We start from the raw sequence: 21433 nt of genomic DNA, 5'->3' as shown, positions 1-21433 counted from the left end.
TTTCAGTACATAACCTTCTCTCTTTTACTGTTAATATTTCCCCTCCTTTACAGAACTTGCCCACTTATTACAATTTCCGGAACCCACGTGCCATTGATACTCACCGTCTCACAGAAACTTTGCAGTCATCACTGTGCCCCATCTCCTCTCTCCCCTTCCGAACCATGCTACTAATCATTATAATCCCAACCTTAAAAGTTCCCTAAATAGCGTGGCACCTCTCTCAGTCCGAATATTTCAACACAGTCTTGCAACCTTGGCACACCAAATAAAATCTGTTTCCTTCGGCAGTGCTCCAGGACTTCTGAAAGTCGGTGGAAAAAATCTGCTGACTTCCTGCACTTCAAATTAGAACCTGTAACACAACCCTCCATCTCACCAAACAGTTCTGTTTCACTAATCTAATATCCTCTCTCTCTATAACAATCCTAATGCAATCCTAAATGTTTCTTTGAGACTCTTCATTCCTTACGAAGAACAAAGGTTAGGCTGCTTGTTACAAACCTTGGGGCTGAAGATCTGGCCACCTCCTTTAACATAAAAATGACTGCATTTGCCAGGAAATAATATCCCAATCCAATAACTACTTCACCCTGTCCTCTCTCTTCCTTTGAACCAGTAACAGAGGATGTCTGCAGGCTCCTCTCCACTGCTAGCCCTACTACCTGTACTAGTGACCCCATCCCCTCACATCTTGTACAGTTTCTCTCTCCAGTCGTCCCTTCTCACCTCACTAAAATCTTCAACTTCTGTCTTTCTTTACCTTCAAGCAAGCAGTTTACTATTGAAAGCTTCCCTGGACCCATCCAGGGCTGCTAACTACCGACCAGTCTCTAAACTCCCTTTCATCTCCAAACTCCTGAAATGCCTCGTCTAGTCTCAACTGACCTGCTATCTTTCAGCTAACTCCCTCCTCAATTTCCTGCGATCTAGTTTCCGCTCTATGCATTCCACTGAAACTGTTCTTTCTAGAGTCTCCAATAATCTTCTCACTAGTAAATCCAAAGGGATTATTACACTATTCCCTCCTTATTCTTCTGGATCTCTCGGCAGCAAGCGTTTGATACTGTGGACCACCAGCTCCTCCTAAGAATGCTTTGCTTTATTGCCTGAAGCACACTGCACTCTCTTGGTTTTCTTCCTACCTCACAGACTGCGCCTTCAGTGTCTCTGGATCTCTCTCTTCTTAATCTTTCCAAAATGGAACTTCTTTTCTCTCCATTTCTTTCTGTAATGTCATCATAATCCCGAGGCACCACATATTCGATCTGCTCGCTCTTGACGGATGCACCTTAAAAACATTTCTGGAATCCGACCATTTCTTACAATTGAAACCTCTTAAACACTAATTGTCACTCTGATTCACTTTCGACTACTGCAATTCCCTACTAATCTTCCACTTATTAAACTCTCTCCTCTACAATCCATTCTCAATGCAGCAGCCAGGCTTGTCTTTTAGACCAAATGCTACATGGATGCCTCCAATAATTGCCAGTCAGTGCACTGCTGGCCCCTTCTCCTTCCAAATACAGTTTAAACTAATAACCCTCATCCACAAAACTCTTCATAATGCTGCACCTCCCTGCCTCTCCACTCTTTTCTCATTCTGTTGCCCAAACTGTGCTCTTCGATCTGCCAGTGATCTTAAATTAGTCTCTTCATTAATTCAAACCTCCCACTCACGTCTCCAGGACTTCTCCAGAGCTGCACCTATTTAGGCAGGCCTATCACACTCACTAGCTGCTTGCAACTTTAATTCTTTATCAACCAATTCTAAATCCCCACTTGTCTGTTATCCGGAAAATGCTCCTCTGCAGCCCCACTGACTTTGGACTTTGTATATAAATTGTCAGCTGGTGGCTGGTTCAAGCAGCAGCATTTTTTATTTATGAAATAATTTTGATTCCATAAAAAATACTGGGCCATTATACAAGCTCTTATATTTCTTGTGTCACCCCTCATCCTCATAGACTGTAAGCCCTCACTCCTATTGTTTAATATTACTGTTATTACTCTGTAATGTCTTATTTTATTTGAATCTGATTGAATTTGATGGCACAATATAAATAATGATAATTATTATTATGATTAAAGTGGACAATCCCTTTAATTAGGAAACTGTAAAAATGTCTAGAGCTTCATAGTATATAAGGCTGGAAGGAGACGCAAGTCCATCAAGTCCAACCTTTAAGAATTAAATAAATGTTTTATCCCCATAACCCATGATATTTTTTCTCTCCAGAAAGTCATCCAGGCCTCTCTTGAACATGTACATAGAGTCCGCCATAACAACCTCCTGCGGCAGAGAGTTCCACAGTCTCACTGTTGCTGGTTAATTTTAATCATGTAATATTTTCCTTACACCTTTTGTTTATTTTAGAGCGTTAAAAACAATAGAAGCTTTGGCTTTAAAGATTCAGTTCTCAGGACCTTCTGTCAGCATTGTGTCACGAAATTTGTGTTTGGGAGTTTCCAAAGTAAATGCTACTTCATACCATGGCTCATCCTTCAGTGTTGGTGCTCAAAGTAACAGTTCTGATTTTGAGGTACAGTATAAAATATATTTGGTTACATGAAACTTTTTTTTATTTAACTATTAAGCAGTAATTTGGGGTAATAAATTGTCTGAATAAATATTTTATGCCATCATAACAACGTATGACTAGTCCATAACTAATGGGAATCACACTGCAATTGCTCCCACCAATCATGGGAACAGCCATGTCTCAATAATGCAAAGCTCATCCATTTAAAGTAAACCTGTCATCATGAATGTCATCATCATTTTTAGCTGGTGACAGGTTCAAATAACCTGTGCTATGCTAATTTAAATAAATAAAAAATTATTCAGCATTCTGAAGCATGTTAACTACTGTTGCAGCTGCTTTCCCTCCCGGAACTAGCGTGAAATAAAGTTCCGTAAAAAAAAAAACAGAAAGGATTCAACATGCAAGCGAAGGCAATTTTAAGAACAGCATAACATAGGCTATTGGAACCGGTCAACAGCTAAAATGACTTTCCTGGTGACAGGTTCTCTTTGACTAATAAAAGTACTGAACTTGCTTCACTTCATCTCCCCCATAAAAAACAAAGGGTCAGACAGTAGGTCACCTTAAGGGCGTGTGGAGACTTAAAGCCATAGATGCTCCACTAGGGAATTCTTTGAAGAATGCAAATAAGTTTTCCAAGGTGTTAAATGGAAAACAATACCTCCTTTTGCTACTTTGAAAGGCAGCCCCCTTAACATCAAGTATGACCTACAAGAAGTCTAAAAACATGATGTGGGATTAAGCCAAACCAGTATATCTATTCCATAAGGAACAGATTCCAAAGTCTGCGGTAGATTGCTGGAAGAAATTCACCCGCAGATAGCGTAGTACAGTTTTACACTCAGGATTTATTTAGCTTAAAATAAAAAAGAGAGCGATAAAAATGTGCATATAAAACTCGAATATGGGACGCCAGCTACACGTTCTCGCCCGACCCTGGGTTTCGCACTGTATGTTTTTATCGCTCTTTTGTGAGTATTTTTTTAACCGAAATAAATCCTGAGTGTTAAACTGTACTACGCTATCTGCGGGTGAATTTCTTCCAGCGATCCACCGCAACATATGTTGCATACGGAGGAGGTCACAGGAAAAACGCAGGAGTGTTGGTCTGAATAGCGGTATATTCTTATCAGAGGATTCAGGAATTTGTGCTGGAGGAGTATGAACTGCTCTATTTTGTGAGTGATATATTGGAAGTGAAAGACACACAGAAGCAAGAGAATCGGGAGCTCCGGTCAGAACTTATTTTATTTGGCCATGAATAGATCACACTACAAGGATATGTGTCTTATTATTCCTACCAATATACACTCACCGGCCACTTTATTAGGTACACCGTGCTAGTAACGGGTTGGACCCCCTTTTGCCTTCAGAACTGCCTCAATTCTTCGTGGCATAGATTCAACAAGGTGCTGGAAGCATTCCTCCGAGATTTTGGTCCATATTGACATGATGGCATTACACAGTTGCCGCAGATTTGTCGGCTGCACATCCATGATGCGAATCTCCCGTTCCACCACATCCCAAAGATGCTCTATTGGATTGAGATCTGGTGACTGTGGAGGCCATTTGAGTACAGTGAACTCATTGTCATGTTCAAGAAACCAGTCTGAGATGATTCCAGCTTTATGACATGGCGCATTATCCTGCTGAAAGTAGCCATCAGATGTTGGGTACATTTTGGTCATAAAGGGATGGACATCGTCAGCAACAATACTCAGGTAGGCTGTGGCGTAGCAACGATACTCAATTGGTACCAAGGGCCCAAAGAGTGCCAAGAAAATATTCCCCACACCATGACACCACCACCACCAGCCTGAACCGTTGATACAAGGCAGGATGGATCCATGCTTTCATGTTGTTGATGCCAAATTCTGACCCTACCATCCCAATGTCGCAGCAGAAATCGAGACTCATCAGACCAGGCAACGTTTTTCCAATCTTCTACTGTCCAATTTCGATGAGCTTGTGCAAATTGCAGCCTCAGTTTCCTGTTCTTAGCTGAAAGGAGTGGCACCCGGTGTGGTCTTCTGCTGCTGTAGCCCATCTGCCTCAAAGTTTGACGTACTGTGCGTTCAGAGATGCTCTTCTGCCTACCTTGGTTGTAATGGGTGGCGATTTGAGTCACTGTTGCTTTTCTATCAGCTCGAACCATTCTCTTCTGACCTCTGGCATCTACAAGGCATTTCCGCACACAGAACTGCCGCTCACTGGATGTTTTTTCTTTTTTGGACCATTCTCTGTAAACCCTAGAGATGGTTGTGCGTGAAAATCCCAGTAGATCAGCAGTTTCTGAAATACTCAGACCAGCCCTTCTGGCACTAACAACCATGCCACGTTCAAAGGCACTCAAATCACCTTTCTTCCCCATACTGATGCTCGGTTTGAACTGCAGGAGATTGTCTTGACCATGTCTACATGCCTAAATGCACTGAGTTGCCGCCATGTGATTGGCTGATTAGAAATTAAGTGTTAACGAGCAGTTGGACAGGTGTACCTAATAAACTGGCCGGTTAGTGTAGATATAAGATAGCTACAGGACCTTAGAAAGAGACCCCATGTATATATTTACATAAGAACTAATTAAGATTTAAAAATATGCTATGCAAAAAGTACTATTGGATGAAGAAAAATGTAATTTTTTACAAACAAGATAAACCTCAGGTTACCTTTTATTTCCTACCCAAAGTTCACCTTAAAGCCAGAACGTTCAAGGCATCAAAACTTATGATGAGCAAATCCTCAGGCATGTATAGGTAGGCACCTGCAGAGTAACATGAGCTGCAGTGGCTGAGAAAACAAAATATCCTGGAAAAACCTAAGGCTCCACCAGCTGTTTCAGTTGACCCAGCCTCTTCCACAGCCTTCCCAGTCAAAGGGCCAACTGTTTTCCTTCAAAGGAAGGATATGTCACCACCACCACTAGCACCACCACTGTCACCAAGCCTGTCCACATTATCCGTTCAGCTTTCCATTCCTCGAATGAGGAGAAAGTGAAAGTTTGCCCCAACGCACACACAAGCTTTGGTCTTGAATTTAAAATGGTTTTTCCAAATTTTTTCTGGGAGTACCTGCACATTTCTTGCACCTTAACCAGGGTCTTAAGAAGTCCATTGATGAGTGTGTCTGTTGCAGTGTTCCTAATGTGTATTTGCAAGACAGATGTTGTCTTTGATTTGCAAAATAAGAAAAATAATGCATGTGCCCCTTATGAAGACCAAAGAGATCTTCAAACAAGTCAGGGTAAAAGTTGTTGAGAACTACACGTCAGGATTGGGTCATAAAAATGCATACAAATCTCTAATGACTCCTGGAGCACCATCAAATTCATTATTATCAAACAGAAAGAACATGGAATCACAGTAAACCTGCAAAGGGCTGTCCTCTAAAACTCTTAGAAAATGCAACAAGTGTATTTATCAGAGTAAAAGATAACCCTGAGAGACCTGCTGTGCTCCCCAGCAGAGTCTGGAATATTGTACATATGACCACAATAGTCTGTGCACTCAATGAAGCTGGCTTTATGGAAGTAAACTGACAAAATTAGGAAGGCTAAAATTTGGCTTGCTAACAGGCATGTGGCAGACTCCTCCAATTTGTGGAAGAGGGTGCTCTGGTCAGATGAGACCAAAATGTAGCTTTTAGTTCATCAAAGAAAGCAGGACACCGCTGGAACAAACCAACACATCTCATAACCACAAGAATACCACATTGAAATTTGGAGGTTGCAGCTACATGTTGTTGGAATGTTTTTCAGTGAGGAAAGATGGATGGTGCTTTATACAGGGAATTTCTAGAGCAAACCCTGTTTCAGTCTGTCATTGATTTAAAGTTTAACTTCTAACATGACAATGACCCAAAGCATACTGCTAAAGCACTATACCAGTTTAATTGGAAACATGAAAATCTCATACCTTAATCCAATTGAGAATTTGTGGTCAGACTTGAAGATTTCTGTTTACCAACAGAAACCCCTGCCTTGAGAAATGAACAAAAATCCCAGCAGCATGATGTGGCAAGCTCATAAAGACCTATTCAGTGCAAGCTGTAATAACTAAAGGGTAGCTCAACCAGCCACTGTATAGAAGAGGCAGGAACTACAGGCATCGGTTGGTTTAGTGCTATATACGTCGATTCAGAACAAGATGAGCCTAGATAAGGGCAGGATGGTCGGGTATTTTAAATGCAGTACATGCAAAGCATGTGAATTGGTTCTTAGAAGCAACACCTTCACCACAGTTACAACAGACATCTTCTACAAGAATAAAGAATTGAAAAAAGAACTGCAAAATCCACAGTGTTATAATCTTTGCTACATGTTCTTACCCTAAGTACTTGGTAGATAAGACAATACATGAATTTTGGAGTAGGATTTTGGACCACATTGGCTATATTTTAAGGATGATCAGCCTCTTGCATGCAACACAAATCGGGGGGCAGGCTGACGGACAAACGGCAAAATTTAAAAATGAAATTGTGTTGCAAGATCAGCACTCACATACACCGAAGCGGGGAAGCGACACATGCAGGAAATTGGTCGCACGATCTTAGTGAATCGCAGACCCGAATCCTTGTTGGACCGCGCACACCGGGGATCGCGACGGGACGGGTAAGTATATGTGCCCCAATGTGTTGTGGTGGATGGTAGATACATGGAGGATGTTTTTTCTGGATCATTCAGTCACATGCTCCCGTGTTCCAGGCCAGGGCTTACAGCCCTAAGAAAAGCCACCTGTGTCAGGTGAAGGGGTGGTTCCCTAACTGTGTGTGTAGCCCAGTGGAACAAAGTGGATATCAGAACCAGAGCTGGTCCTCGCTGTGTGATGTCTGAGGACTGAAAAGATGCTCCTAACCCAGGAGGGTGAACTATGGTACTATGGCTGTTAATGTGTACTGTGCTAAATTACATGGACTGAGATTTATCATTTGGACAATGTGTTTTGTTTTGCCGGCTGGAGCAAGCCCTTTTTCCTGTTATTTTTATGTCCAAAATAAAGACACTTCTCTAAATGCTACCATTTGAGTTGAATCTCTACAGTGGATATGCCTCATTTATATTCAATATAATATGGAACTGTGTACATCTGGTAGTGCTGTTGAAATGGGATATCGTTGTAATACACCTATTTTAGAGAGACATCTTATATTATATACACAGCTATTCAATTAGCTTCGACCAGATAGATTGGGTACTGACAGTCGCCATAGTCCATCACAGTGTCAGAGTGATTGCTTTAATTACTGTTTGGCTATTTTTTACATGATTTGCTGAAACATATGCCGACTTGTCAGTTGCCTTTATTGCACTGACAAGATGTAAAAAATTATCAATGCAACACTATTTATATTTGTGTGTCCCTGCTGTTCGACAAAGACTAATTGGTTTTGGCTATTATTTTAACTTATGGCTCTAGGCAACTTGAAAGTCATACATTCTTGTAGAGGGAGCAGCCTTATATATGGTGGGAAAAGGAGGCACAGTATTTTTTTTTCCCACCCTAGAAACATTTATTGTGAATCCTATGAAAAGGTGATAAGTTGTTATGGTGGCACACCAACCTCGTGACTATTAAATATGGGACTTTATCTGAAACATTAGTAATATTACATGTAAAACAAAAATGTGTTGTTTATTTCAATATTATTCTTCAACAGATTGACATGAAGAAAAATCAAGATAATCCGTTGGCATCTGTTGTCCTTCCATCTAGCCTGTTGTCAAACTTAAGTCAAAGTGATATCTCTACAGTGTCAAGAGCCCAGTTTACCTTTTTTAGCAAAGCTGGACTTTTTCAGGCAAGTAAATGTTAATTTAAACAAGTACTTTTTTGTATTGTTTATAGATTGCAATATTTCTTTTTAAAATTAGGGATGGTTTGAAGGAAGTAATTGGTTCCATTTTGTTTATGTTATTAGCTCCTTTCAGCTAATTACTATTGTTAATGGTAATGTTTTTTACACACATCAAAAAGCTCTGTTGGTCCAGTGAGCTTCCAATTCATCTACTTAAAGGGCTTCTCCCGTTGTAGAAAGTTAGGCCCTATCCACAGGAGATCCTGTGGATAGGGCCTATCCCAACACTAAGATATCAAGAATGGGTGTCCGATGTACCTCACATCAGGTGTCCCTGACAAGAGAAGCCAGTCACGAATGCATTTGATGCATGATCTCTATGGACCTGAAGGAGATTGCCATCAGCTCCATAGAGATGAATGAGGCATGCTGTGCATACGCAACCGGATGCTCAAGTCATCTCCATGTGCAATGGGACCCCCTTGCTTGTGATCCATGGGAGTCTCATCACTAATGTTATAACATTTCAGCTTAAATATTATGGGTTCTCAAAAAGCTCTGTGTTTAATTTACCTGTTAAATCAAAGGTATCATATTACATTAAAGGTAACAATATACACATTTAAGGCACTATGTTCAAATGCCTTAAGTACCAGGAATCTGAGGAAGCGCTTAGTTCAAGCGCGAAACGCGTCATTCCGCTTTTTTAAACTTTTAACAACTTTTTATTGTTAAGTCAATTTTAATGCCGTCTATGGCTTAAATAAAACAGTTTTTCAACAAAAAACATCTAGAGCAAACCAGCGCCTTCTTTACTTCCCAAAACTGGAGGAGAGGATAAACGCACCCGAATTGGATGCTTCCGAACATTGCATACTGTCCACAGGAGAGCGAACAATGGGATCGGGCACGGCAATCAGTCTTGTTACCGGCTGCAAGAGGAGTTGTGCCCTTTGTGCACAACCCTAAAAGGTTAGTGTAACATCACATCAGCAATATTCATTTGACTAAGGGTAATACACCATAGGAGCGCTCTCTGACTCTCCTTGTCTCTCCACTCAATCTCTATACCTACCGCTGAACCAATGCTGAGACTCTCTATGCCTACCAAGTACGATGGGGACCCCAAGCTGTGCAGGGGCTTTATCACTCAGGGCTCCTTGCACATTGAACTCATTTCATCTCAGTTTGTCACTGAATGGTCCAAGGTGGCATTCATCATCAGCCTCCTCTCCAGAAAGGCCATGGCCTGGGCTACCCCTCTCTGGGACAGGGACGATCCGGTCACGGCTACTCACACAGCATTCCTGGCGGAATTCCGGTCCATTTTTGAGGAACCTGCACAAGTCTCCTCAGCTGGAATGAGAGCCATAACTGAAACCTTTAAAAAAGGACTTTTGGCTCAAATCAAAGACGCATTGGCTGTATGTGACCTGCCCTCTACTCTGAGTGGTCTCATCAATCTGGCCACTCGGATTGATGTTTGGTTTAAGGAGCGCACTGAGGATTTATGTCTTGAGCATCCACAAGCCCCGGTTCGGCGTTACCTCTCTTGGCACCCGCCTTCCAAAGGCTGCTTCGGCCTCTGGCCGTACAATTTGCAGAGGAACCAATGCCTTTGTGTATGCCTTTGCCTCCTCACTAGGCCTGATACAGAGAAGCCCTTTCACCTGGAGGTTGATGTGTCCTATTTAGGTGCAGGGGCGGTGCTCACCCAGAAAGGGCCTAAAGGTCTTCATATATACAGATCATAAGAATCTCCTGTATTTCCAGACAGTCCAACGCCTCAACCCTAGGCAAGCCTGTTGGTCACTCTCCTTTTCACGTTTCAACCTTCTGATCCACTTCCGCCCTGCCGAGAAGAATGTCAAGGCTGACGTCCTATCCCATGCCTCTGATTTTATAGGTGAAGAACCAGCTCCTCGGCACATTCTCCTGAACAACTGGTTGTTGCTACTCTGGTGGATCTTTGTCAACTACCTCTTGGCAAGACCTATGTCAGACCGGCTCTATGTAAGAAAATTCTGACTTGTCTCGGGTCACAGGCTCACCTGTGACCCCCTGTGTGCCCCAGCGCCCCACTGCTCTCTTACCTCTCCTCGTTCCTGATTCCCACCCGGCGGCTGTGCGTACGAGTTCCTGTCTCCTAGGGCGGGCATGCTCCAGCTTCAGAAATTTAAAAGGCCAGCACATCACTGATAAAAGCCTGCATCTCCCAGCATTCCCTGCCGGATCTTCATGCTTTATGCCATCGAGAAAGCTTTCTCCTGTGCCTAGTGCTTGGATTCCCTGTTGTGACCCTGGAACCTTTGCCACCTGTCTTGACCTCCTGCATGTCCCCGGCCATGAACTTGCGTGCTGACATTGTACCTCAGCCATGGCTGCCACTGCGGAGAAGTCGCACCTGTGAAGCGACCTGGTGGTACCTCGCCACAGCAAGACCAACCCGCCTTGTGGTGGGCTCTGGTGCAAACCTGGTGCCACTTAGATTCCAGTTCTAGGTGTCGACGTGTCATCGTCCACGGTGGTCCAGTGGGTTCATACCCCAGAAGCCTGACAATCAGTAGTTTTATGCTCTTGGGGTCTGTAGTATTTTTAGTCTGCTATGTGTTTTCTAGTATTATTTGTATGCTCTGGAGTCTGCAGCACTATTATTATCTCCTCTGAATGTAGTGTTTGGTTTCTGAGTTGGTATTTATTGCTGTACTATGGTATTTATCATTTCTGGTGTGGCATTTTGTGCTGTACTGTGGTTGTTGGTGCATCTATAAACATATTGGGGCACATTTACTTACCCGGTCATGTCGTGATCCCCGATCCGGGTGGTCCGACGAAGATGAGGTCCGGCGCGATTCACCAACATCGTGCGCCCGAGATCCTGCATCTGTCACTTCCCCACTGAGGTCCGCCAGAGTTCACCTTCTTCCCGGTGTATGTGAGTGCATGTCTTGCGACACAATTTGCAATGTTAAATTCTGCGCGCTGTCTGAATCTGTCAGATCGTCTAACGGCCCGCCCCCCAATCTGTTTCCATACATCTGCAATGTGTTCTTCACACATATAGTTCTTCACATACTATTGTGAAGAACACCGTTCAGCACGGTGTGTCTTCGGATAAATTAGCAGATGTACGTAACATCTTCACTGTGTTCTTCACTTAAATGATCCTGTGTTCACTGTGTTCTCTGTTTTCATTGTATTCTTCACTGTGTTTCGAGTACGCTAATACTATACTCGCTCATCTCTAATAGACCCCTTGGCCCTTGGCCCTTGATATAGAAAACATATTTCATAGGCTCTCATGGGACTACCTCTTCTAAATTATAGAAAGAAGTGACATTCAAGGACTTTTTTAAAATACAATTAAGTGCCTTTATTCTGTTTCCTGTGCTTCTTTAACCCCTTAAGGTCCCAGCCCGACTTTTCAAATCTATCATGTGTCACTATATGCGATTATAACTCTAGAGTACTCTAACTTACCAAGGTGATTTTCAGATTTTCTGCTCATGACATGTTGTACTTCACTTTAGTGGTATATCTTGGTTGAAAGTTGAAATGTTTTGCATTTATTTAGAAAAAAATCTGAAAATTAGCAATTTTTTGATTTCTAAATGTTATACTGAACTTACAGTTATTTTAACCTTCCCAATAGGTTATTAATCAACAATAACCATGTCTGCTTTAAGTTGGCATATTTTTTTTCTGTTCAATCAAACTTTATTGAAATTAGCAATTAACAAAAGTCAAAGCGGTTAAAATGGAATAGGTATAAACCAAAGCAATACGTGTATGCATACACAGACATAGTATATCCAATACCAGAGCTGGAACGTATACAAATGGTCTCATCATGTCTGAAGAGAGAGTCGAAAACCTCTGTGTCTCTAGGAAACTGACATTTTTTTTTTTTTTATAAGGATAACATTGATGTATGGGCGAATCAATTCTAACGACTCATAGGAACCAAGATTTTTTTTCCCCTCCTTTATTACCAAAATGGCCCGAGTACAATGTGTTACATGGGGCAGAGAAATCTGGGAAGGAGAAAGGAACACCCTTGATCACATTTGCAGACCTGTAAGCCTATCAGTAACCGGCAGGCTTATGTGATGTCACACAGACTATAAAAAGAGGCAGCCATTTTTAAATCCCGGCACTTCACACTGCAAGTGCTACCTGTAGTGTCCAGCTGATTCTACTGTACTGTGCTGTAGTGATTTTTGCTCCAAGGGTGTCCGTTTTGGGGGATCTCTATACCCCAAATAGCAGTACTTTTTTGTTTCTGAAGTAAAGAGAAAGAAATCAGTGTGAAATCCACATACTTTCTGTAGTGATTTCTGCTTCAATCCGAGGGTGTCAGTTCTTGTGCTTCTGTATACCCCAAATAGCAGTTCTTTTTTGTTTCTGAGGTGAAGAGAAAGAAATCAATGTGAAATCCACATACTTTCTGTAGTGATTTCTGCTCCAATCCCAGGGTCTCAGTTCTTGTGCTTCTCTATACCACAAATAGAAGTTCTTTTTTGTTGCTGAAGTGAATAGGAAGAATAATTGTGAAATCCACATACTTTCTGTAGTGATTTCTGCTTCAATCCCAAGGTGTCAGTTCTTGTGCTTCTGTATAACACAAATAGCACTTATTTTTTGTTGCTGAAGTGAATAGGAAGAAATCAGTATGAAATCCACATACTTTCTGTAGGGATTTCTGCTCCAATACAAGGGTGTCATTTTTGGGGATCTGTATATTGCAAATTCCAATATTTTGCTAAAGTTCAGAGCAAGATTTACGTGTCAAATCCACGTAGTTTATAGAGTAATTTTCACTCCAATTACAGAGTGTCCATTGAGGGGTATCTGTATAACACAAATTCCAATACTTTTTTGTTGCTAAAGTTGAGAGCAACAAATAAGTGTCAAATCCATGTAGTTGATTAACCACTATGCCAGACAGAAAGATGGTAGCAGGACTGTTAGCAGGCAGGACTGTTAGCAGGCAGAGGTCGCAGAACAGTCAGGGGAAGTAGCAGCATCAGCTTCTGTGAGGCCAGAACTGCCGTCACCCAATTCCTCAAATATAACATCTGACAACCCCAGCCAAAAGTCCGAGGGTTGGCATGGCCCAGGAGCAGGTCAGCAGCCCTCATCGCCTGTCCTCACCCAACCTCTGTCCTGTTCATTTTCAGACGAAAATCAACATCCACCATAGCTCTCCACCCTCTTGGACCCTCAGTACCGGTCAAAAATGGGTGACTTTTTTCCAGCTGCTGAGAGGGAGGAACAACTGGCATACCATCGAGAAATATTGAGTACACAGTTGGTAGCTGCCTATGTGCGCCATTGTCCATCCTCTGTCAGGTCTGTCCGGGGGATTCCTGGCAGTCATTGTTCACGTACTACTGCTACGGCTGCTGTGGTGAGCTGGGGGGTAGGATCAGTAGCAGTTCCATCAGCAGCAGCTTAAGCCTGGATTCTTTCATGAGCAGTAGAGAAGCTGTCCTGCCCGGCCAGTAGAATGGCATCAGAGCGGGTGTTCAGTGCGGCAAGGGCCATCGTTACTCCAAGGAGAACTCGCTTGTCCACCCGTAATGAGGAGAGACTGACCTCCGTCATGATGAATCGGGCTTGGATCTGCCAGGATTTCAACTGACCAATGCCTAATGCATCACATTAGGTCAGCCATGACGCCTCCTCCAAACGTTGAGAAATGAGTCTGGGTTTTTAACTACCTGCCTCAGCCACTATTCTGATGCTACCACCCGCCTGATGCCACACATCTGCTGCCAGTTGCTCCATCTGCCTCCTACCATCTTTACCAGGGATTGGAATTGTCCACCACCTCCACACTATGATATAGTGTGAAGGTGGCATCAGTAGCAGCAGGAGCCCGCAGGGTGGCACAATTTTGCCACCCTGCAGGCTCCTGCTGATGCCACCTTCACACTATATCATTGTGCCACCCTGCGGGCTCCTGCTGCTGCAACTGATGCCACCTCCACACTATATCATTGTGCCACCCTGCAGGCTCCTGTTGCTGCTGCTGACGCCACCTCCACGCTATATCATTGCCACCACCTCCACACCTCTGACCTCATGCTGCTGCTGCTGCCGCCTTTGCAGTTCTTTTTTTTCAAAGACCTGATATTTTCAGGAAAACTTTAATGTATTATGCATGTGGCGTCTCGAATCTACAAATTAAAATTTACATTGAATATTTTGAATTCAAATTCATTTCATTTCATTTCATTGTGCCACAATTTTGCCTCCTCTGCTCTGGGTTTTGTGGGCTCCTGCTGTTGTGATGCCACCTCCACATTATATCATTGTGCTACCCTGTGGGATCCTGCTGCTACTGTTGCCACCTCCACACTATATCATTGTACCACCCTGTGGCCTTTCCTGTTGCTGCCATCATTTTGCTGCCACCTGTGGGCTCCTGTTAATGGCACCTTCACACTATATCATTGTGACACTCTGTGGCTTTCCAGGTTGCTGCCACCATGTTGCTGCCACCTGTGGGCTCCTGCTGCTGCTTCTGCTGCCGCCACCACTACACTCTTATCATTGTGACATTTTGTGGCCTCCTGTTGCTGCTGCTGATGCTGCTGCTGCCACCTCCACGCTCTGTCATTGGACCACTCTATGGCTTTCCATTTTGCTGCCACCATGTTGCTGCCACCTGTGGGCTCCTGCTTCTGCTGTCGCCACCTCCACACTCTGATCATTGTGCCATTTGTGGCCTACCATGTTTCCGCCACCTACATAATTTGTCATTGTGCCACTCTGTAGCCTACTCATGCTACTGCCAACTGACCACTGTCTCCCTGGAACACCCTGTGATTTCCATAATGCTGTTTTCACCCTCCACCACTCTATGACGTTGCCACTGTTTGGTTTTCCCCTTCATTTCATCTGTCCAAAGGATAAGAAGCTTCAGGATTGATAGCCAAAAGCAGGAGTAGATACAGAACACAGAGGACATGCAAATATCCCATTTACTGCTCATCTCTATTCTGGATCAACTCCTGTTTGTTTTTGGTTTTAGCAATACTGATGAATTATTGACCAATTAAAAGAGTACATTGACGGGTGAAATGAAGGGCAAAATGATCAGTGACGTCAATGCAAAATTACTGCCAACACCCTCTCCACTCTTTTGGGGGGTTTCTACATGTATCCGCATTTAACAGAACAGGTTCTGTCGTAATCTATGGAATCATCTGATGTCAGTGTAAAAAGAGTGCACTCTTTGATGTTATAGTGGGATCTTAGCCCTCAGCTCAGTCCTTTCGAGCTGGCACAGACGTTACCTTGTCAGTCCCGCTTAGCTTATTTGGTGAAGTTGTCCTCTGTAATTGCACATGGAAGTGAAGAGTGAAGCGATTCTAAGAGCGACAGCTGTCATGTGCATGTCATACTAAAACACAGCATTGTATGAAGACCAAACCACGCTCCCTATGCATATTTAAATCGGGTGGGGGGGGCGTTTGACGATCCAACTGATTCGGACTAAGCGAGGGATTCAATATTTAAATTATGTCACAACCAATGCACTTACATGCAGCGGGAAGAAGAAAGTGAACTCTGGCGGACCTGAGTGGGGAAGCGACAAATGCTGGAAATTGGGCGCACGATCTTAGTGAATCGATGCACTTTGGGTGAACTTGGTCAGCCGGGTAAGTAAATGTGCTCCATTATTTTTGCATTTATTGTATTGTTTGAAAAAGACTGAAAGTCCGTCAAAGCGTGACATGCTATATGCTACCACAGTAAAGTTGATCTAACCCTTGCATTCCTAAGACGAGCAATTCCTGGATTTATTTCTCTGGTCCACACAGGAACCAATATAGTCAAAGCACCCAGTCTCAGTAGATAATCAAGTCACTGTGCCTGCAAATGGTTCTCCTTGCCCACACATAGTAGCCAATAGTCAATGCAGCATTCCCCAGCATCCAGTAGTCACAGTGCCTGCCTCCCGTAGCCACTAGTAAAATTAGCCAATAGTCTTACTTTACTAGTGTTGCCCCAGTAGCTACAATATTGCCCCCAGTAACCAGTAGTCATAGTGATGCATCCAGTAGACAGCAGTCCCAATAATGCCCCCAGGAGCTGGTAATCACAGTGATGCATCCAGTATCCATAACATTGCCCACAGTATCCAGCAGTCACAGTGATGCCCCACAGTAGCCAATGGTTAAAAAAAAACATATTTATTTTGTTCCTCTACTTGTGCCTTCTCTCCATCTAGATGCTGGAGCTACGGTGCAGAGAAAGTGTGGTGACATCACAAGTGCTGGGCAGACAGAGAGCAGGGGGGCTGAAAATACCAACCAAGCAATGGGGGCTGGCTCTCTGCTCTGGTACACCCTAGCTCAGCGAGCTAGTCATGATCTTAGTGGGTGAGCTGTTCGGATCCCACCCCTAGGTCCATGGGACTGATGCATTACTATACCTTTCAACCCATAAATGGGGGATGCAAGATCATTGGTCAATTTATACAGGGACAAAGAAGAATTTTTTAATGGTTGGCGGAGATCTCCAAAGTCATACTGCAGTGACGATTCATAAATTATTTTTTATGTGAATAGGTGGTAAATTATGTGGACCATGTATCTGTCTTGTGATTCTTTCACTCTGTATTTTTACCATGGTATGTAACATTCATTACATATATCACAATAAGCTACTAAATTTAAGTAGACGTCATAAACAAGGGGTAATAAGTTATGAAATTAGCAGGAGAGAGAGATTTGATTAATAAATGTTTTCCACAAACTACGTTTACAACTAGAAATTATTAATATCAATAAAAGACATGTTAGAATTTTTTTTTTTTTCTCAATAGGATTCTCAGTTGAATGCTGCAAAAAAACAGAAACTGAACAGTTATGTAATAGCCTGTAGCATTGGAAATATCTCAATACGGGACCTCACTGATCCAGTCAAGATAATTGTTAAGCATCGGACAAATCAAGTGAGTAATATGTACACCCTGCATATACCTTGTCTTCATGCACACAAGAATATTTTTCACATGTGGGCTAGCAAAGGAGAAGAATAGAATGCAGATATAACTACAGTTGTAATAATTTCCATTGCCAATTGGCAATTTTATGGAAAATAGGGAGCTAGGGAGAGCAGGCTGTGAGGGACAGGTAGAAATAATTGCCCTATTCAGCGGAGTGTAAAGAAGTGTGAAAGTGAGATAACTTACTGCATCATCATCATCATCATAATCATCAAACAGAGAATTAGTAGTTCACTTACTGCAACAGTATGGGGAACATTTTCTAAGGGATGTGCACCAGTTTTCAGTCAGACTTTACATGTTCTTTTTAGTGCAAACCGCTTGTATAGCCATTTAAGAAGTTTTCTTAATGTGTTGCACACTTGGCCCTTAGGAGCTAACAACGGCTCAGGACTGTTTTTTCAAGAGATTTGAACAATGCTAAATTTTTGGTGACCAATTCAGTTTCGAAGTGCCCTACAAAGGCTTATGTACTATTCCACCCCCCCCCCCCACACACACAAGCAACACCATATTATGAACTTAACATCTTAAATAGACATGAGCGAACATACTCGTCCGAGCTTGATGCTTGTTTGAGCATTAGCGTACTCGAAACTGCTCGTTGCTTAGACGAATATTTCGCCAGCTCGAGAAAATGGCATCTCCCGCCGTTTTGATTTTTGGCGGCCAGAAACAGAGCCAATCACAAGCCAGGAGACTCTGCAGTATACCTAGCATCACGTGGTTCACTTACATGTCGATAGCAGTGGTTGGCTGGCCTGATCAGGTGACCCTGGAATATATTAGCCTCTGCCCCGGTGCTCAGATCGTTCTCTGCCTGGATGCCGTTAGGGATAGAGCAGCTGCTGGTCAGGGATAGAGTTAGGGTGTTAGGCAGGAGTAATTCTACAAGAACCCAACAACCCTTGTTAGGGCTAGAATAGTGTTATTTTTTTTTTATTTGCTTATGGCTGGGCTTGCTGGCACTAGTAGTGCAGCTATTACCATATTGTGACGAATTTACAGGGAGACTTGTGAACGTTATTTTTGGCTCTTAGTGACACGTATATCCATTTCAAACAGCTAAGTGGGACAATTTATTTGGGGGTTTGATTGAATTAGGCACAGACAGCAGATTTTTTTTTTTTTTCAAGTCAAAGTCAAAGTCAGGGCACAAAATCCTTTTGTGTGCTGTCAGTGGTGCAAATGCAATTTCATCTAGCTTAGTCTGCCTGCTACTGCTTAGCAAGCTAGTCTCCATAAATCCCAATCCACCTTCTCTCTGCCGGTGAAGCGTACTGTACGTCACGTGTGGCGTAATCAAATACGAACTTTTGTTCACATCACCGGGACATTTAAAAAATTTGTTGGTTAAAAACTAGCCATGGCAATCATCTTCTGAGGTTGCTGTCTGATTTCTTCTGCACGTTTTATTCTTCTATAAATCCAAAAAAACAAACATAAAAAAAATGACCTAAAAAAATTTACAGTTTATCTTTCTCTTTTTCTATAAAATAGACTTTTATTTGAAAAATGTTGAATCTGAGGTCTAAGGGTAGAGGACGACTGCATTGCCGGGGGCATCCAATTACTGCAGGGGTCAGAGGCCGTGGTCCTGGTCGGGGTGAGACTCCACCTGCAGATGAGAGAGCAGGGTAACGCCGCAGAGCTACACTCCCTAGGTTCATGTCTCAAGTTACTGGGACTCGTTGTAGAGCACTGTTGAGGCCAGAACAGTGCGAACAGGTGATGTCGTGGATTCAACTCTTTTGTTGCTTCAACTCATTTGTCCACCAGTCAGTCTTCCACACAGTCCACCCATGTTACCCAAGTGAGCACTCCTCCAGCTCCTCAACCTTCTTCTCCCCAGTCTGCCCCCTCCCAGGAAAATTTGCCATTTGAGACAGCATACTCTGAAGAACTGTTTTCTGGACCCTTCCCAGAGTCACAAACCACTTGTCCCGATGCTGCTGAGCTCTTTCCCGATGCCCAGGTTTTCCACCGGTCGCAGTCTGTGGGGGAAGATGACATTGTTGACCTAGTGGAAGAAGTGTGTAAAGAGGTGTTGGACGATGAGGAGGGCTAGGGGTAGGGGTAGAGGACGAGGGTGTGGGCATCCAACTACTGCAGGGGTCAGAGGCCATGGTCCTGGGTGGGGTGAGACACCACCTGCTGATGAGGGAGCAGGCGAACGCCGCAGAGCTACACTCCCTAGGTTCATGTCTCAAGTTACTGGGCCTCGTGGTAGAGCACTGTTGAGGCCAGAACAGTGCAAACAGGTGATGTCGTGGATTGCGGACAATGCTTCTAGCCATTTGTCCACCAGTCAGTCTTCCACGAAGTCCACCCATGTCACCGAAATCAGCACTCCTCCAGCTCCTCCACCTCAGCCTCCTTCCCCCCAGTCTGCCCCCTCCCAGGAACATTTGCCATTTGAGACGGCATACTCTGAAGAACTGTTTTCTGGACCCTTCCCAGAGTCACAAACCACTTGTCTGGTTGCTGCTGAGCTCTTTCCCCATGCCCAGATTTTCCACCGGTCGTAGTCTGTGGGGGATGATGACATTGTTGACCTAGTGGAAGAAGTGTGTAAAGAGGTGTCGGACGATGAGGAGACACGGTTGTCAGACAGTGGTGAAGTTGTTGTCAGGGCAGGAAGTCCAAGGGGGGAGCTGACTGAGGGATCGGAGGATGATGAGGTGACAGACCCAAGCTGGGTTGATAGGCCGAGTGAAGACAGTTCTTCTGAGACTGTTCAGCGTATAGAAGAGGAGAAGAGGAGTTGGAGGAGGAAATGGAGAGTCCGGCCAGTGAGGGGAGTGAATTCTTGCGCGTTGGGACTCTGGCGCATATGGTCGATTTCATGCTAGGCTGCCTATCCCGTGACCCTCACGTTCAAAGAATTTTTTCCAGCTCCGATTACTGGGTATTCACTCTCCTGGACCCACGGTACAAGCAAAATCTTTCCACTCTCATCCCTGTAGAGGAAAGGAGTGTGAGAGTGCATGAATACCAGCAGGCCCTGGTGCGCAAGCTGGAACAGTCTTTCCCATCTGATACAGCTAGTGGCAGAGGGCATACTTCTGCTGGACAAGTGAGGGTGAGTAGGCGAGCAGGCAGCTTGTCCAGCACTGGCAGGGGTACGCTTTACAAGGCCTTTGCCAGTTTTATGTCACCCTAGAAAGACACTGTCAACTGTCCCCAGTCTCGGCAGAGTAGGGGTGACCTTTACAGAAAGATGGTGATGTACAGGTATCTGTGTCTATTTTATTTAGTTTTTTGTTATTATGTTGTTTTGAAAACTTTTTTGGACTGCCACATACAGGCACTCAATCTATTTAATTTTTCTGGAGGGCCACCTACCCGTTCCTCTGTTTTGAAAACTTTTTTGGACTGCCACATACAGGCACTATCCAAATTTAATGGTCTCCTTTGTAGCAGCCTCCACATGTCGTCTTTATAGCTGCCTCCACACATCGTCTATAAGATGCCTCCACACGTTGTCTTTATAGCTGCCTCCACACGTTATCTCCATTGCTACCTCCACACGTCGTCTCCATAGCTGCCTCCAAAAGTCATCTCCATAGCTGCCTCCACACGTCATCCCCTTAGCAAATGAGCTGTATCAGGCTACATTTTCGGGTGTTTTACCGAATGTGATTTTCTGGTGTTTTATATGGGTCACTCATTTTCACAATGCATGCAAAGCTGGATGATTGAGTGCGCGTCTCCCTCCCACATGCATCCACACATCATCCTATAGCTGCCTCCACACATCGTCCCCTTAGCAAATTTTGGGTTGTTTTAACGGCTTCCACATCAAACTTGTTTACTTTGTCGCCACCCTGCTGTGTTATCCACAAAATATACCGCCAAACTTTTATCTATGAAGGTTATTATTTCAGCGCTACTTGCGCATTTCTTTACGTTCCCCTCCCCCGCCATAACCAGGCCAAATACTTACAACAAAAGTGCTACATTTGATCGTACACAAAAGGTTTTTAGAAATGCTGTTTGCAGCCGGAGTACACTCTGGTTAAGTCGCCTGGACAATCGCCAGCCTGAAGCTGTGGCCGCTGCCTCCACA

The 21433-nt window shown here is 43.7% G+C and overlaps 1 protein-coding gene across 6 annotated transcripts in view; it reads left to right on the top strand.

Moving 5' to 3' along the window:
• ADGRG6 (adhesion G protein-coupled receptor G6) overlaps positions 1-21433 on the top strand; it is a 538359-nt gene that overhangs the window by 463703 nt on the left and 53223 nt on the right. For all 6 annotated transcript variants that reach the window (XM_072140986.1, XM_072140983.1, XM_072140981.1 and 3 more), the window contains 3 exons: positions 2381-2546; positions 8205-8345; positions 17182-17310. In XM_072140986.1, coding sequence (XP_071997087.1) covers positions 2381-2546; positions 8205-8345; positions 17182-17310 — 436 coding nt within the window. The remainder of the gene's footprint in view (positions 1-2380; positions 2547-8204; positions 8346-17181; positions 17311-21433) is intronic.

The sequence above is a fragment of the Engystomops pustulosus genome, chromosome 3, assembly GCF_040894005.1.
Source record: "Engystomops pustulosus chromosome 3, aEngPut4.maternal, whole genome shotgun sequence".
Lineage (NCBI taxonomy): Eukaryota > Metazoa > Chordata > Amphibia > Anura > Leptodactylidae > Engystomops > Engystomops pustulosus.
The sequence above is the reverse complement of the archived record's forward strand: the minus strand, read 5'-3'. Positions and strand labels throughout refer to the sequence as shown.